The following is a 17520-nucleotide window of genomic DNA, read 5'->3' as shown; positions in this document are numbered from 1 at the left end:
AGTCAGCCACGACTGAAAAGACTGAGCACGTACACATGTGTGTATATATGCATATGTATATATGTATGTATTTGGTGTGTACATGTGTATATATATATATTCTTTTTCAGATTCTTTTCTTTTATAGGTTATTACAAAATATTGAGTATGGTTCCCTATGCCATACAGTTGGTCTTTGTTGCTTATTTATTTTATATATAAATATATATATTTATTTTATATTTTATATATAGTAGGGTGTATATCAGAGAAGGCAATGGCACCCCACTCCAGTACTCTTGCCTGGAAAATCCCATGGATGGAGGAGCCTGGTAGGCTGCAGTCCATGAGGTCGCTAAGAGTCGGACACGACTGAGCGACTTCCCTTTCACTTTTCACTTTCATGCATTGGAGAAGGAAATGGCAACCCACTCCAGTGTTCTTGCCTGGAGAATCCCAGGGGTGGGAGAGCCTGGTGGGCTGCCATCTATGGGGTCACACAGACTCGGACACGACTGAAGTGACTTAGCAGCAGCAGGGTGTATATGTCAGTCCCAAACTCCTACTTTATCTTTCTCTCACCTTTCCCCTTTGGTAACACTGAATTTGTGCTCTATGTCTATTTTGTAAATAAGTACATTTGTATCTTTTTTTCTTTAGATTCCACATATAAGTGATATATATCATATGACATTTGTCTCCCTCTTTCTGACTTAATCTGATAATCTCTAGGTTATCCATGTTTTTACAAATGACATTGTTTCATTCTTTCGTGTGGCTGAGTAGTATTCCACTATATATATGTACGTACCACATCTTTAACTGTTCATCTATGAATGGACACTTAAGTTGCTTCCATGTCCTGACTGTTGTAAACAGTACTTCTATGAACACTGCGGTGCATGAACCCTTCTGAATTGCTTTTCTCTGGATATATGCCCAGTAGTGGGATTACTGGACCATATGGCAGCTCTATATTTCTAGTTTTTTGAGGACCTGCCATACTGTTCTCCACAGTGACCATATCAATGTCCATTCCCATCAACAGTGTAGGAGGGTTCCCTTGTCTCTACATCCTCTCCAGTTTCTACTGTTTGCAGAGTGGAAGACAAGCTTTTCTGAAATTCTGTTTGTGAGCTGCCAACCCTGCAGGAGGCACTCCCTGCAAACAGCATCCGGCCCTTGAATCTCCCCCCACCTCTGCTTACCCTGGGCCCCAGACTTGTCTCTACTCTCTGATGCAGAGTGCCCTCGGGCTAGAACCCTTTCCTCTTTTTCCCTCTTCAAGCCTGTTTCAAAACATGTCAGCTCCCTTGTGGGGGCTTTTCTCCATGTGCTTCTTTCCCAGGTCGAATCCACCACCTGGTCAATCAGAAGAGTTTTTGAGAGTGCAAGAGTGCAGTAAAGCCCTCTGCACTCCCACAGCACCGGGAGCCCAGAACCAACAGACCAGGAGACGAACTCCGAGCCACAGTTCTCCCTGGGCAGAGGTTTGCAAGGACGAGAACCGAGTCTTCTTCTCTGTGTATCCAGCACCGAGGGCAGAGCTTAGCACAGAGTAGACGGTTATAAATATTTGCTGTTTAAAAACAATGTTCTAATAAAACACTAGACCATTAAGTCATGAAGGGGGAGGCACGTGGCTCTGAGTCCTGGCCTAGAGTCAGATCCAGGTCCAAACATTTACCAGCTGTGCGACCTTGGCTACTTAGCCGGTAAAGCCTCCGTGTTTTTCCTAATACCACAAGGGGAGGTTACAGAGATATAAACTCCATACTGTCTGCAACTGCTGAGCACAAGAGTAGCTCCTAACAGGCTCTCCTGCGGAGTCATCGTTAAGCATCAGAAAACCAGAGGCTTACTAAGAACCCTTTTGTCCCACTGAATCGCCTCCAAAGGATGCTTCCAGATGCTGCCCTTTCCAGGAGCGCTTCCTGGTTTCTCATCAGAACACAGTGGACGTAGGAGCAAGGCAGAGCTGCATCCTTATACTTATTATCATCAATGGACCTCACGCTGCTGGGGATGCTGGTTTCCTCAAAAAGCCAGACATCCGCTTTGCCTCGGCTCCTCCAAACCTGGCAACAATCCAATACACCCCGCCTCAATTGAGAAATGGCTCAACTACTATGCAATAGAGGAAATGCCAAATACAAAAAAAAAAAAAAATCACAGATTGAAAATTAAAAAGGAATTAAGCTTAACACTAAGAAAGTAAAATTACTAAAGCCAGTCTGGCAAAGATGGTTTGGCTTTGCAACAAGGCAGATGTCCAGGAAGGAGGCTGCTCTGTCACCAATTCGAAGGCGCATAAGAGGTCTGATGTGGAGGCAGAGAGCAGGTAAGAGGAGCTGAACTCCGTTTACAATGTATCCTCATAATGTAAAAGACAAAATGAGCTGATGCTACCAAAAACATCGCCCGTAGTCATGTGGCTTATAGAAATATAAGAAAGTAACTCCTCTTTATAACTGCAGCTCAACTATTCTCAGATGTTGAACTCTGCAAACACAATTTTTTATAAAGGTAAGTGAATCCTGTTTTAGGAAAGCGTTCAAGTCCACAGGTATAATTTAATTTCCTTGATGCTTTTGGCTTTAAGAGCAATCTGAACCTCTGACTAGGAAATCCCATAATATAGTGTAAATAAAGGCTGAAATCATTCACTAAATCCACTGCATAAGAATAACAGGCTGTGCACCCTAGAGCTCACTAAACCACGCTCATCCACTCATTTTGATGGTACTTTTACCAATGAGACATCCTGCTAAATAAAATGTTCAAAACTGCCAAAATAAAAAACAGAAAGCATAAGAAAAGCTCCCCGTGAAGCCAGGCTTTCCAATGTCAGTCTTTCTCTTCACCATCCTCAACAAATACGGCAAAATATGCAACTAAACACTGTTCATCCACAGACCCACTGAAAATAAGATCTCAAGACATCACAATTCTAAAGGAAGTATTTCAAGTCATTTGCCAAACTGTCATAGTCCCACCACAACAGCACTATTACAATAGACATTAGCCAAATATATTTAATTAGCATGATTATTCTAAGATTGTCGTCTTTCGTGTTCCCATAGACAATGTTTCGGGATCAAAGGAGTCCCACCTCCCCTTACTGCCCCCAAAACATGAAACCTCATAAAACAGTAAAAAAATGCTTTTATACGGAGTGTTGGAATTTTGACACTAGAATTCCATTTGCCTAATTGGTTCTCCTGGAAGAAAAACAGATCAGCACATGAGCCGTTGAACTTGGCTGCCCTCCAGGGCGACCTTGACCAAGTCACCTTGGTGGTCCAGACCTCACTTTAAACATCGGTGGGGACAGATTCCTGGGAACCCTCCAGCTCTAAGGCTCCACACACCAGACTCACTGCTGATTTCTCACCTGTGCGCCACAAGCAGAAGGCAGGAAGCACGCTGGTTCTGGAGTTGTGTCAGCCATTCAGAGTTCCCCATCTGGACAGTGCAGGAGCCTGACCACACGTGGTCCACCTGCAGAGTGCCTGGCAGAGTGGCACTTCTAAGACAGTCACTAGCACCACTTCTAGGAAGCCTACCCACCGAACTGGTACACTCCTGGTAACGTGGGACATTTACCAAAATGACAAAGTAAAACTCTCATTGGCATCTCCCATTGCAGCCAATAAGCAAGTTTCTCTTCCTATGAAAACAGTCAAGCAATGTGAAAGCTCCAGTGTCAAAATGCCACCTTCCAAGATGGCCTGCACGTTCCAGGCAATGCCAGAGTTCTCCTGAAACAAGACATTAACATCCAGAACCATCCAACAAATACTCAACATATGACACCCTCAGTTCCCTACCCTGGAGCATCCACAGAGAACAAGTCAGACAGGGCTGTGCTCTCAGGGACCTGCCATTCTACAAGGTGGGGATCAGGGCACGGAGACAACAAATAAACCAATAAACAACAAGCAGAATACCAAAGAGTGGATTCACCTTGATGTGATGAACAGGGGTGGTTAATGTAAGTAGTTAGAAAAAGGGCCTCAGAGAGCAGTCTCTTTAAACCAGATAACAGGAAGGTGGTACCCAGGCGGGAGCAGCTGCTCGGTGTCATCTGGGGAAGCAGGATCAGGCACCCGAGTGCTCCAATCCCATGCCATCCGTGCCACGTCCCCTGCCCCATCTCACCCACACACACACCCTTGGCTCGAACCAAAGAAGCTTCAAGAAGAAGGCTCGAAGGAGGTTGTACCCTTTCTTCTCTCTGGGTCCTTCAAGCCGCAGGTGCCTTGGGCCTGAATGCCCAGCAGTGGGGAGAAGAGACAGCAGTTTTAACTCCATTATGAACTAAATTGTCCATAGCGGAAAGTGTCAAAAGGCTTAACCATCAGAGTGGCAGGCACGGGGATTCATCAGGAAGGAGGCCAGGAGGGCTGGGGCACTGCCTCCGATGTCCAGAGCTGGGCCAGGCACAAAGATGTTCCATCTGTCCTGGAGAAGCAGCTGGGCTCCTTCCCAACCCTCTGAGGATATTTCAAAATTTCCACAATTGGTGTGGTCGTACCTGGGGTTACTAGCAAAAAATCAACCACTAGACATGTCCTCAGGAGACAGGAAAGGGAGATATGAGGAAAAAAAAAAATCACAGGTGGAGACAGTGGTAGAGAAAAATAATTCACAGAGACCCCCTTAACCAATGAGTTATACAGAAATGATATAGCATTATATATAGCAGGGATCTCCAACCTCTGGGATCAAATGCCTGATGGTCTGAGGTGGAGTTGATGTATTAATAATAGAAATAAAGTGCAAATAAATGTAATACACCTGAATCATCCTGAAACTATCTCCCCACCCCTGGTCTCTGGAAAAATTGTCTTCCATGAAACCCGTCTCTGGTGCTGAAAAAGTTGGGGACTGTTGATACAAAGATATTCTGACTACAGATAACGTTTTCAACTAAAATCATCAGAAAAATTAAAATCAGACAAAGTAAATGAAGGGACTTTTATTAACGACTTCTACCATGTTGATTGCTACAAACAGAAACTTCCACTTTGCTCAATATTCTAGAATAACCTAAATGGGAAAAGAATTTGAAAAAGAAGGGATAAAAGTGTATGTGTAGTTGAACCACTTTGCAATCCATCTACAACTAACACAACTTTGTTAATTAACTATACTCCAACATAAAATAAACTTACAATTTTAAAAATAAATAAAAACAAAACAGAAACCTTTGGGGAAATGTTTAGCAGTCTTGGGGGCTTTTGGGAGGGTGGATACACACATCGCATGATCACTAGATTTCTATTTCTACAAAAAGTGTGCAACTTACACATACAGCAAAATTTTAGCACCAAAAGTTTTGAAAAAACATGAAGTGGAAGAGAATGCCCAGAATACATGTAAGAAATAAATTTTAGGAAGGATGAAATAAGAATAGACCAAGCTAGGATCCCAGTGGCCAAGACAGGGATCTGCAAAATGCAACAAAAAGGAAAGTTTATGGTCGGCCGCTAGCATCTACTTACAACTATTCACAAGTGAAATATAGTCCCTGAAGCTTCACACAGATCTTTGTACTTTCTAATTACCTTTTAGAAGTAATCACCAAGTATATCAGGTTAAGCATAAAAGATAAGAGTTGGTAGGAGAAGAAAAGTTACCATAAAATAGAAGGGGGTTTTTCCGGTCACCTCTTGTGAAAAGCAACATTCATCATTACATAACGGTACTTCACTTCTTCAACTTCCTCAACCATCCCAAAAAGAGCAGAGAACCAGGAGGAAGTTAAAAAAAAAAAACCCAAAACAACAAAAATAATTGTCACAAAGGTCTTTTATGACAACTTACAGACTAACAGGAAAGTCCCTTGAGTCCTTGGGCAGAGTTCTTTTCTCCTGGACAGTATTCTGAGGATTGTGATGACCGGATCTGCTTCAAATACAGCTTTGAAGTGGCTACCTGAGAATGGTGGGGGGGTGGTGGATAGGGACATACTGGCCAGAGGAGGAGAAAGTTGGCACTGAAAATGACAGAAAAGCCACAAATACAAGATACACGTACTCAGGGACACATTACAAGGGGACCATTTGTCCCCAAAGTAAATGGCTTCACAGGCCACAGAAGTCCTTGAAATGGACTTTTGTCCATTTTATCATATGTGAAAAGCGCACATATGATAAATGCTGTGATTGGGAGAGGGAAGCAGGAGGAGCTTATAAGGATAGAGAATTAAAAGGTCCACTATTATGTATAAAATAAGCTACAAGGCATATTACACCAGACAGGAATGTAGCCAATACTTTACAATAAATATAAATGGAGTATAAACTGTAATAATTGTGACTCATTATACTGTACATTACATAAGATTAAAGATCAACTCTACTCAATTTTTTTAAGTGACGTTTATAAGGAAAACCCCAATAGAGGCATATTCCAAATCTACACTCACAATAGTTAAAGAAGATGAAGTCAGAAGCGTGTTTCAGGGCTGTGGGTAATTAAAGACACTTGTCCAGTGACACGAGGCAGGTGAGGCCTTAGTCCAGATGCTTGTGATTGGCGTCTATCGAGGCTACATGTGTGTGTGCTCAGTCACTCAGTCATGTCTGACCTTTGTGACCCTACGGACATAACCTGCCAGGCTCCTTTCCTCTGTCCATAGGACTGTCCAGGCAAGAATACTGGAGTGGGTTACCATTTCCTCCTCCAGGGGATCTTCTTGACCCAGGGATCAAACCCCAGTCTCCTTCAGCTCCTGCCCTGGCAGGTGGATTCTTTACCACTGAGCCACCTGGGAAGCCCAATTAGGGCTACACACAGGTGACAAACAAATAAGCTGAGTTTTGTTTGTTTGTGATATATATGGTTCCTTCTGCTACAGTATCTTGGAACTTATTCATTTCTTGGGAGGTATCCTCTTCTAAAATGAGTGCACACAGATCACAGTAATTTTTCCATGGCCATGAGTGTACAGGTAAGAAACCCTGCCTACCTCAGTGTTCTGATTTTTTATCTCCCTCTTTAAGTGAAATCCTTGGTGGATATGTGAGACTTCATCGCTAGGAGTTGTGTGAAGGATGAAGACACAAAGGCGGGACGTCCCTGGTAGTCTACTGGTTAGTACTGGGCAATTTCACTCTGGGGGGTTCAATCCATATTTGGTGGGGAACTAAGATCCCACAAGCCACATGGCACGGGCAGAAACAAAAGACACAGAGGTAACAGGTGATACTGGAGGATACAATTATCTTTACAGTAAAGTGGCAAGAATTGCAAAGTAGTTTTAAGTAAACATCCAAGTACCTAATTAACTGGGTAAACGACACTGATCTCCCAAGGATAACTTTAAAACACCTCCCTTGCCCCAGTGTAAATCCAAGTACCCACACTGGCTACAGCAGTCAATCTCCATTTATAACACATCTCAGGACACCCAGCTGATCTGAAACTGAGCAGGCTTGAGGATGTGATGGAGTCGACACCACAGGAGACTTTGGAATACTCCAGATAAAACAGTCCCATGATGGAGGAGGGGTCCATGAAAGTCAAAATGAACTCCTATGGTCATGATAGGTCAATTTGGACATTTCACATTTCACACTTATAAGCTCTTTCAGAAAAAGATCCATTACAAACTGGGCCAATGGCATTTTTTAGGTGGCATCCTCAGGTGGGTCTGTACTTTCAGAATTAGACACTTAGCTAAATTGAGAAGAGCAACAAGGCGATCAAAAATCAATCAAAATTCAACAGGAGGGCAAAAAATGCCCACTTGACGGGGTGGGAAATTTGAAAGTCACACAAACTGCTCACATTCCCCGGGGGAATCTTAATCAGCAACTACCTGTTACCCTCTCATCCTGGAACCTTGCCTGTGCGGGGAAAATAGCTCTATATCGCCCCCTAGCGTTGATCGCCTCGCTTCTCAGACTGAACACCGCAAGGTGAGTGGTGCCTCCACCTCCACTTACTTCCGGAGGCCAACCCTCATAGGGCTAAACATAGCCCGGTCCTCTTCCCACAGATTAGGAAACAACCCGGCTATTTTTAGCATCATGCATCTTAGGAAGAGAAATGGTCCAGTCTCTGACGGCAACAGAATGTGTGTGGCCTGACTTCATGAACCCATCCCTCAGGAGGGTGTGCACCTACTCCAGGAAGTGGCCTAAGATCCTGTGAAAGCTCTGGAGTCTGGTTAAAAGGGATGGTGGCACATGGACCACACGACAAAATGACAAGGAAAGGACAATGACGGGTACAAGTCCTAAAGGGACTCGGGAACATAAGAGATGTCAGGCCAGGCCTGATATGTGAGAGCAGAAGAAGGGACCTGGGGCAGGAAAAGTAAAAAACAGAAGCCAGAAGCCAGGAATAGCATGCATACTCATTTTAAGAAAGTCTGTCCAGTAAGAGGCAATATTTTGAGCTTGACATTTATTTTACATGAGAAAGAACAAAGGTTGGTCTGATCCGTTTCCTGCCAGGGTACAGCTGGTGCTGTGACTTCTTTGATCACCCCCTCTCCCCAGTCCTCTGCAGTCCCCGTGATTAGAGATGGATCCCTAGGCTGCCTTTTGATCAGCAGCTCAAGCAGCCTGCAGGTGCCATGTGCCATCACATCAACAAGTTGTAAGAAGCAGCCACATTAAGTCTAGCTGATGAATGTGATAGCTTGTCTTGCTGCCAGTACAATAAATACACATAATGGCTACAAAGGTCCCAGGAATCCTTATTTTCTCTCCTTCTGTACTTTAGAACTTTCTGTGCTTTCTTAAAGGTGAACACTTTGGAGAGTTTCAGTACAAAACTAAAGCTTGGAAACGCCCCCAAAACATCGAGAAAATGGTGCTCAGACTTAAAAACACAGCGTACACCATTCCAGTCTCCTAAGTATGCTGCTTATGTTCATGTCGCCTGGTTAATGAAGAGACAGCATTCTTGCATTCTAAATAGATGGCACACAAAGCAGTAAAAACATGTACATTTCTTTTCAAATAAAACTAAGAGCCACTACTTGTAAACAGGGTGTTTAATATTCTAATTTTAGACAGCCTGCATTAACATTGTGGTTTCATGTGCAGTATAAAATTTCTATTTACAAAGTAGTCTCAAAAATGACTTCATAATGGTAGATCAAGAGCAAAGGAGTTTAGAAACTGAATGATGTAAATCATATGGAGTTCAGAGGCTAAGCAAATTACACACCCTGAAGCAGCCCTGGCTTCATGAAAGGAGCCTTTCTCCAGCGCTGTGCAATCCCAGCCCAAGGGAACTTGCATCTGAGAGTTTTCTAAACATTTCAGGTACACTTGAAAGCTGAAAGTAATTCTCATTTCCTATGCAGGATTAAGTCGTTTCCAGCACACACAAAATAGCAGCCACTCACCATCGCATATAAAAACACACCACCAGAAAGGTAAGGGCTTCAGAGTACAAAGGCATATTAAAAAAAAAAAAAAAAAAAGCGCAAGAGAAATACATTTTTAAATACCTCCTAAAGACATCCACACGGCCTCTTCTTGACCGCTTTACTTCCTATCTACTTATTGATTAATTGATGTCTTTCCACTTACAGCGCTTCAATTAATGAGGTTGATACACGTCCTGGGACAACCCCTCCCCAATCCAAAAAACTCTGAGTAAAGTCAAACACGCAAGACTCATTCGTGTTGCCTTCGGATTTAGAGGCAGTTCTTGAACTTAGAACTCTGGCAACAAGAGTTCTTCTTGCAAGGCACGCTGGCACCGACGTTCCCCGGGGCTCCCCGAACGTCCCCTCTCCGGGTGCGCCCGCAGAGACAATCACGCCGCCAGGCTGGAGCCCCGGCGGCCGCTCCCGAAGTTGCAAACTCCGCAGAACCTCCGAAAGCCGGTGCCTGCGAACACGCGCGGAGGCGTCCGTCCCAGCGCGGGCCGGGGTGCATCCCGCCCGGGTGCACAATGCGGCGCGGGAAGCGAGCGGGAGAAGGAGCTGGGGGGGACTCACCGTTCTGCTCCTTGTTGCTGGCGAGCTGGAGTTTGCTGCTCAGGTTGGACTCAGCCCGGGTCCCGGGTCTCTGGCCGGCCAGGGCGGATGTCAGCAGGAGGAGCCCGAAGAGGAGCATTGGGCTGAGCGGGCGGGCGCGCGGTCGGCGGGCACTTGGGGAGCGGGGCTCCGGGCCGGGATCAGCGCCGCCGGGGGAGGGCCGCGCCGGGCGGGACGCGCCGCGCCTGCTCTGGCCGCCGAGCCTCGCGGGGCACTTTCCACATACTCCCATCCAAGACTTTCTCCGAGGGCCCTCTTCTGCGTCTCCAGCTTGTGCCGAGGATCAAAGCAAAACCTGGACCTGAACCAGTTTCCCAAGGTTTAAACAAATCCTGCGCTGTGCCGAGGCGGTGGGGGTGGGGTGGGGGCGAAGGCGAGGGAGGAAAGGGGGGTGGGGACGCGGGGAGCCGGGCGCGCCGAGGAGTCCCTGGCGAGGGGCTGGGAGCACCTGTCAGCCGAGGGACGGCACCGGCAACGGGTTGGGGGTCGCGCGGGGCCGGCCGGCAGCCGGGTCGGCGGCGGGCACTTTCTGATCAATAACAAAGCTGCCGATCGATGCGCTCTCCGGGCGCCGCAGCCGCCCCGCCCCCACCCCGAGGGGGAGGGGAGACCCAGGCGCGGGCGCGGCGCCGGGACCGGGGGTCCTGAGCCGGGCCGGGGTCCAGGCCGAGGCCGCCCGGGGCCGGGTGCAGGGAGGCCGAGGGACGCGCTCCTCGCCCGGCGCGCGGCGCGGATCCGGCACCTGGATGCGGGTCCCGCGACCAGAGTTCTCGGGCCCGGGCGCCCTCGCCCGGCGCAGCTCGGGAGGTCGGACTGGGGTCGCGCCGGGGGCGCTCGCCGTCCCCTCCCCCGCGCTCCGGAGGCGCCGCGAGTGGGCCCCGGGCGCGCAGCAGACCGGCGCGAGCTCGCCTGTCCCCTCCCCTTCCCCACCTTCGCGGCGGCGGGGGGGCCCCGGTCCCGCTTGCCGGGGCCGCCGCCGGGCGGTCCGGCAGGTGCCAGCGCTGACGGGGTGCCGCGGGAGGGCTGGGTGCCCAGGGCCCCGGACGGGGATGCGCCCGAGCGGCCCGAGCTCCCCTTCCCGGACGCCCCGAGCCCCAAATAACGGGCGGGCCGGGCGCTGCGGATGCAACGGGAGCCAGAAGAAGTGGGAAGAACTTCCTGCCTCTTCCCTCTTCCCCGCCCCTGAGCCAGGACTCCTTGTTCCTTCCCGAGGGATCCCCATTCCCAAAGGGCTGGGCCGGGACCCTTGGCCAGGGACTGTGGGCTGAAGGAAAGAAGGGACTTCTTTCCTGCCTGTTAACAACTCTCTGAAGCAGGGGGTGGAAAAAGCAAAAGTAAAGACAAACGAAGACAAATGGCCAGAATAATCACATTTATTCATTTAACGAACGCTCTGTTGACTGAATGCCTACGAAGGCAGGCAGTGTTCTCAGCCTGCAGAAATGAAAACAGACATAAGTCTCCGGCCTCCTGAAACTTGCCTTAAATCAGGATCAAGCAAGGGCCAGGGCAGGCAAAGAAGAAATACCCTCCAACTGCTTGTCGACAAGTGGATCAAACTGACAGGTTGTACTCGGTATATTCTCCATCTGGAGTCAGACTGAAGAATGGATCCTTAAGATGTGAGCAGAGATGGTGGTGACTTAGTCGCTAAGTCGTGTTTGACTCTTGCGACCCCATGAATTGTGCCCACCAAGTTCATCTGTCCATGGAATTTCCTGTTCAAGAATACTGGAGTGGGTTGCCATTTCCTTCTCCAGGGGATCTTCCCAACTCGGGGATTGAACCTGTGTCTCCTGCATTTACCGCTGAGCCACCAAGGAAGCCATAAGCTGAAATACCGTGGAGTTTCAATGTTTCTTTTTAAGTAGCTTTGCTTTCTTGCCCTGCTAGGCCCTCCATGAGGACTGGGGAGAGCTGCCCTGACAAAGATCCAGAGGTGCTCAGATGTCCCGTGGACCAAATGGAGCAGACCCGTCCTCAGTCAGTCTGAAAATGTCAGGTCCTCTTCCTAAGCTTGGAAGTCCACTGAGACCAACCCACTTGACTCACTTAACATCCTAATCCTCTTCTTTCTTTCCTTCTTAAAATTCTCCTAAGTTCATCTCCTCTTTGAACCTTTACTCACCTCGACCGTTGTTTCATTCTTACTCCTTCACCACGTCTGTACCCAGAGTGCAGGATGTCAAGGCCAGTAAGGAAAGCTAGTCTTTGAAGAAGTTACAGTTTAGCAGGACACAGGCCTTGTCATTGTATTCACTCCAGCAGCTCCTCAAGGCCAGTGTGTATCCATATTTGCACAATAAATAATAGGTTCCAAGAGTTTTCTGTAGATTTGTGGGAGGGTGAGGGAGTGTTCCCAGTTTTAATGGCTTAATGAGACTCGTTATATAAAAGACATGTTTTATGAACACACTTTAATCTATTTGTAATAAAATTAATTACTCCCCAATTTTTCTAATTTGGTACATTTAATTTTCTAATCAGGATTTTTCTATTAATAACTGAGGCTGTTATATCTATATAGTTGAGTTTGATGACCACCCACATATAGTGTGTGTGTGTGTGTGTGTGTGTGTATACAAGTTCAATCCTTTTGCTTTCATGAGATCATAAGGGTGCGGATGCCCTTTATTTTGTATCATTTCATATTGGCCAGAAGAGTGCCTGGCCCAAGGGGGTCATAAATAAATACTCTTGACTGACTGGCAGGTTTCTTTATTGGAGTCATTTAAATTTGCCCTAGAATTTCAGTATGGAGGATGTATTTGAAAAGTTACAGATGATCAGGAATAATACTCCAGCTCTAGGTTTCACCTCATCCATATTCTATAGATTGCTTTAAGACTGGCCTTATAAGTAAAGCCAGCCAGGTGCTCCTACAGGACCCCAAACCTGACCACGTCCATATCTGCATTGCCTGAGTTCCCTCCAGTGTCCTTGAACTGCTGTCTCCTGAACTGCTCTTACCTTGGCAAGTTTGTTTTAACAATATCCTCTGCCTGTCTTCCTACTCTATTCTGCTTACAAACCCTTCCTAGGAAAGTGGGATCTTTGCATTGAAAGTAGATTTTATATAATCCAAAGTCTGCACAATTACTAAACAATAGATTCTGAATGAATGTGGCTTTGTTTGGGCCTAAAGCATTTTCCTTGAGGAAAGGCGTCTGTTCCACCAACCAGGAGAAAATAATTGGGAACATTCTTTGTGGTTTTCATGTTCTCTTAAACATTCAGCAGGCGTGCCCACTCCGGCTGAATGCAGAGAGTGCTACCTACAAATCCCTGGTGAGGAACATGCCAGAAGGTACTGGGTTATGAGCAGTGATAATTTGAGGAGGGAGGGTGGACGTCACTACTAAATTCTTTTTGAAGTGAAATAACATTTAAAGTCAACTATCCATTCAACTAGGCATTTAACATTCAGGAGAACAGAAACCATGGGGACGAGTTTTTGCTCAGAAAATAAAATATCGCAAATATTCTTCCTCTCTCTTCTTCGGAATTAATCCTAACACACACAGGTGCAAAACGATATTAAGACTTTTCCTAGAACTTTTCAGTATTTTAGTGGCTGGTGATTTGAACATGAGTTTCTGAAGTTCAGAGCCCTACGATCTACCTAAGTATCCACTACTTTCCAAAATGACTAACTGGCAACACTTCTGTATAGATTTAAATGAGGCTGGGAGCTGAGGGTATCATTAGTAAGCAAAGTAAATGCCCACAGATCACAGCAGGAATAAAGACTGTTCTAGCGGCGAAACAAAAGAAATGAAGTAATCTTAGAATCATCCTTTCCTCTGTCCAGTTTCTCCAACTACCCCACCCGGAGAAACATATGACCATGCTTTCTCTGGCTATTTCAGTATATATTTAGACTCTACTTTTCCAACCTGGAAAAATAAAAACACACTTTTCCTTATATTTTGTTGGTCCAGATCAGTCACCCTTTACCAGTGTAGCAATGCTATCAGAAAGGCTGGCTTGCTGAAGCAGATGGCAGGGGGTTGTGTTAGGATCCTGCTCCCAAGGATCCTAAATCCAACTTTTTGAGGGTGGAGAGTCCGGGGATGGGAAGTTGGAGGTGTGTGAGCTAGAGAATCCGGTGACAAGCACAGGCCTTGGGGTGGCGCTCTGTGGCCTTTCCCACTGAAGTGAAGCTGCTCTTTCCTTTTGGTAGTCATGGTGAAGCATGCAAAGACTCTACAAGATCTCAGAAGTGCTGGTCTGACTCAGAACTCAAGGAAGAATGAAGCCAGACACAGCCCCAAAGAGACAGGAGCCCTGATCACCTTAGGACCACCACAGCCAAAGGTCATTTCCCTGGGAGATGAGAGACCAGGGACCTAGTGTGGCCTTACTGCTAGCAACAGCACAACTTTAGTCTAGAATTCTTCCTGCCCCTTTGCTTTATGGGAGAAAATTGCACTGAATTCTTTATTATAGTATAATTGCTTTACAATGTTGTGTTAGTTTCTGCTGTACAGCAAAGTGAATACACCATAGGTACACGCACAACCCCTCCTTCTAAGGTCCCCTTCCCAGCCCCCTGATCCCACCCGCCTAGGTCATCACAGAGCACCGAGCTGAGCTCCTTGTGCTACACGGCAGGTTCCCACTTACTGTCTAGTTTACACATGGTAGTGTATATATGTCAGTGCTATTGTCTCAATTCATCCCCTCCTCGCCTCCCCCGAGGAGACACAGAGGTCCATTGGATTCTTAACTCCATCCTCTAATTGCTTTAGAATTCTTTAGAATGCAACAGATAATGATGGCAGTTCTTTTAAAACTTAACAGTGTTTCTGGGATGATATGGAACTAGGACAAGTTTCCTGGCCTCAACTCAGAGGTGCCTTGGAGGCTGGCAAGAGATGATGAGCAGAGGCTTCTCCCTGAATTTGTCCAGTCAAGCACAAAAGTTCCGTTTTATCTGCTGTGATCTTGGTTGGGAAAGAAAAAAATGTACTGATAACCAAAAAGAGAGAAGAAAAAAGGAGTTTGGAAATCACTGACTAATCCAAGTATCAGGAATTGTATTGCATTCAGGGAAACAATTAAATATGTGTGGGAGCCATATTCTAATATTTGTTTGATATCACGGGAACAACATCAAAAGAGGCCAAGGATTGGTCTCAAGGTAAAGAAAAATACCTATAGTACACAAACAAGCTGTAAATGATATAGAAATCCTATTGTCATTAGCCAAGAATGAATGTCCAACCTCCTAGTATCCTGTAGAGCTCCATCGGTGTCATTTTTCTCTTGCCTGAAGTCATGTGTAGGATAGGAAGGCTTCTGTCCACATGGTGACAAATCATAGTAAAGGGGTCAAGACATGGCTACAGATCTTCCTTCCTCAGACAGTGACCCCCTTCTTTCCAAGGTCATGAGAGAAGGACCCTCTCACTTTGCGATCATTGTTTCAAATGCAGTCTTTCCTTGGTTGCTAGCCTTTGTAAAAGAGGCCAGAGCATCAGTACCCGACTTCATGAACACTTAAAAAAGTATTGTTGATTAGAAGGAAGGAAAATAGAGCTTAACTCATCTAACATTAAAGTAACCTCAATTGCTTTTGAAGTTCACGATAGTTCAAGGAATTTCCATAACCCTTTTCTATGATGATTATGACTGTCAGCCGTCTGTCGTCTTTATAGTCATAGAAAAGTGCCTGCTCTCTTCTGTTCTAAAGCAGTGTGTGACATTTTAAGGCATTGTTTTGTTTTCCAAATTTTATTTTTATCAGCCCAGTTGGCTTTGATGCTTTTTGCATCTCCCTGGACCACCTTCACTGCTTGTTCATTGTCCGGATGCTCTTTTACTGGTCTCCCATAAAATTAGGAGGGTACAAAGCATGTTTTCCTCCCACAGACAACTCAAAAGGACTGATAGTTAAATAAAAGTCAACCCAGGGTAAATAAACACAAGAGGAGAATCAGTCAGGTTGAAATTTACCCTGTTAAGCATTGATCATGTTCCAGGAACTATTAGATACCTTAAAATATATTTTCTCATTTCATCTTCCCACCAGTCCTTCAAGAAAAGCCAGAACTTCCCCATGTTACTGCAGAGAAATGGAGAATTAATGGAGAATTTGCCCAGGATGACCCTATGGGTGACCAGTACAGATCACCTTTGTCCCCAGGGCTCCCCTTAGACTCCTATGCTTTTCATGTGACACTAGAGTCCCTGGGTTTTGGACAAGAGCATTCCTATGGGAAGCTTTTGTATGTTTCCCTAAGTTTTCCATAATGACTGCCCTCCCCATGTTTGCCCTGGGAGAGACCCTGGAGTACTTAGACTTCCCCACATGTTTAAAAGCACAGCACTAAGACAGCTATCCTTCTGGAACAGCCTACATAAAAGGTTTGAGCAACACTGAATCTGGGTTACTGGAGGCAGAGATGGTGACTAAGACATCAGAAAGCTGGCCTGGGGTGGAAGCCCACCCAAAGCGTGGGCTAGCCTGAGTATCCTGTTTACCCTGGCCAAATTAGTCATCCAGCTAATGCCTCAGCCTCCGCCATCTGTGGGCAGTTATGTCAGAGAATCTATCTCCTTGTCTTTGAAGACAAAGGGAATGAACTATCATTCCTCTCCTCCTGCTCACGATTGCTACTGAACGAACGCATCAGGGCTGGGAAGAAATACAGTGTTTTACCAGTTATTCCCTTTGAAGAATCAATTCATGATGAACTCTAGGTGTCAGAGCCTAGCCTTCGCTTATGCACACTGTTCCTATGTGTATCCCTTCGTGTGCTTCTAATTCAAAGTTCCTGGCTGAGGGTTTTTGTTAAGTCCTATGACAAGGCAGATTCACATTTTCATTGATACTTTTATGAAGGTGTTTTTAGATTGGCTGAAGTTATTCGAAGCCCAAAGGCAAGAAGGAGCCAGTGATCTGTTAAGCCCTCAGACAGGAAAACATCTTCAACTGAAATTCTAATTCCCGAGATCCATATCGGAAGGGGTATACCATACAAAAAGATACTCATAGTATCCATTTTTGTTCCAATGGACAGTAAGAGAAAAAATTCTTTACATTCTTTTCTTTCTTGAACAACATTTTGGACACAAATAAAACTGAACAGAAAAATGTGAGAATCAGCCAATTATTCTAGCCACTATTATTCATACTAATTGAAGCAAATGATTAAACTATGCATCTGTTAAAAACATTATTTTAAGAATTCAAAACATGTCCTAATATCACTATCTTCCTGCCTACCGAGATTTCTGTTCCAAGATGATCATCTCTGTGTAAACCCACGTTCAGTGTTCTCAGCTCTGCTAAGGGGAAAGAAATGTCTCATCCTTCAGACTCTGTGTGGTCTGGTGTATGAACTGACTGTCACCTAGTCAGTGAAGCAGAGTAACCTGCACACTTTCATTTACATCTTGGGGGATGGTTGTTACATCACTACTTTTTTTTTTTTTTAATTGAAATGTCCACAATGAAGAACTCTACATTGGAGTCTTCTACTGATTATTAAGTGCAACTCTATGCACAAATATTAATAGAATCCTCT

General features: G+C 45.7%; 1 protein-coding gene across 3 annotated transcripts in view; it reads right to left on the bottom strand.

Moving 5' to 3' along the window:
* The window catches only part of PDGFC (platelet derived growth factor C), a 253425-nt gene extending 242334 nt beyond the window's left edge, over window positions 1-11091 (bottom strand). For 2 of the 3 annotated variants that reach the window (XM_002694441.6, XM_005217687.5), the window contains exon 1: window positions 9950-10861. In XM_002694441.6, coding sequence (XP_002694487.2) covers window positions 9950-10220 — 271 coding nt within the window. In that variant the 5' untranslated portion in view covers window positions 10221-10861. Of the gene's footprint in view, window positions 1-9949; window positions 10862-10918 lie in introns of those variants that run through there. The other variant, XM_024977618.2, reaches the window with a different exon arrangement.
* Between the last annotated feature and the right edge of the window lie 6429 nt (window positions 11092-17520).

Source organism: Bos taurus, chromosome 17 (assembly GCF_002263795.3).
Source record: "Bos taurus isolate L1 Dominette 01449 registration number 42190680 breed Hereford chromosome 17, ARS-UCD2.0, whole genome shotgun sequence".
NCBI lineage: Eukaryota > Metazoa > Chordata > Mammalia > Artiodactyla > Bovidae > Bos > Bos taurus.
This window is presented reverse-complemented; position numbering and strand designations above follow the sequence as displayed.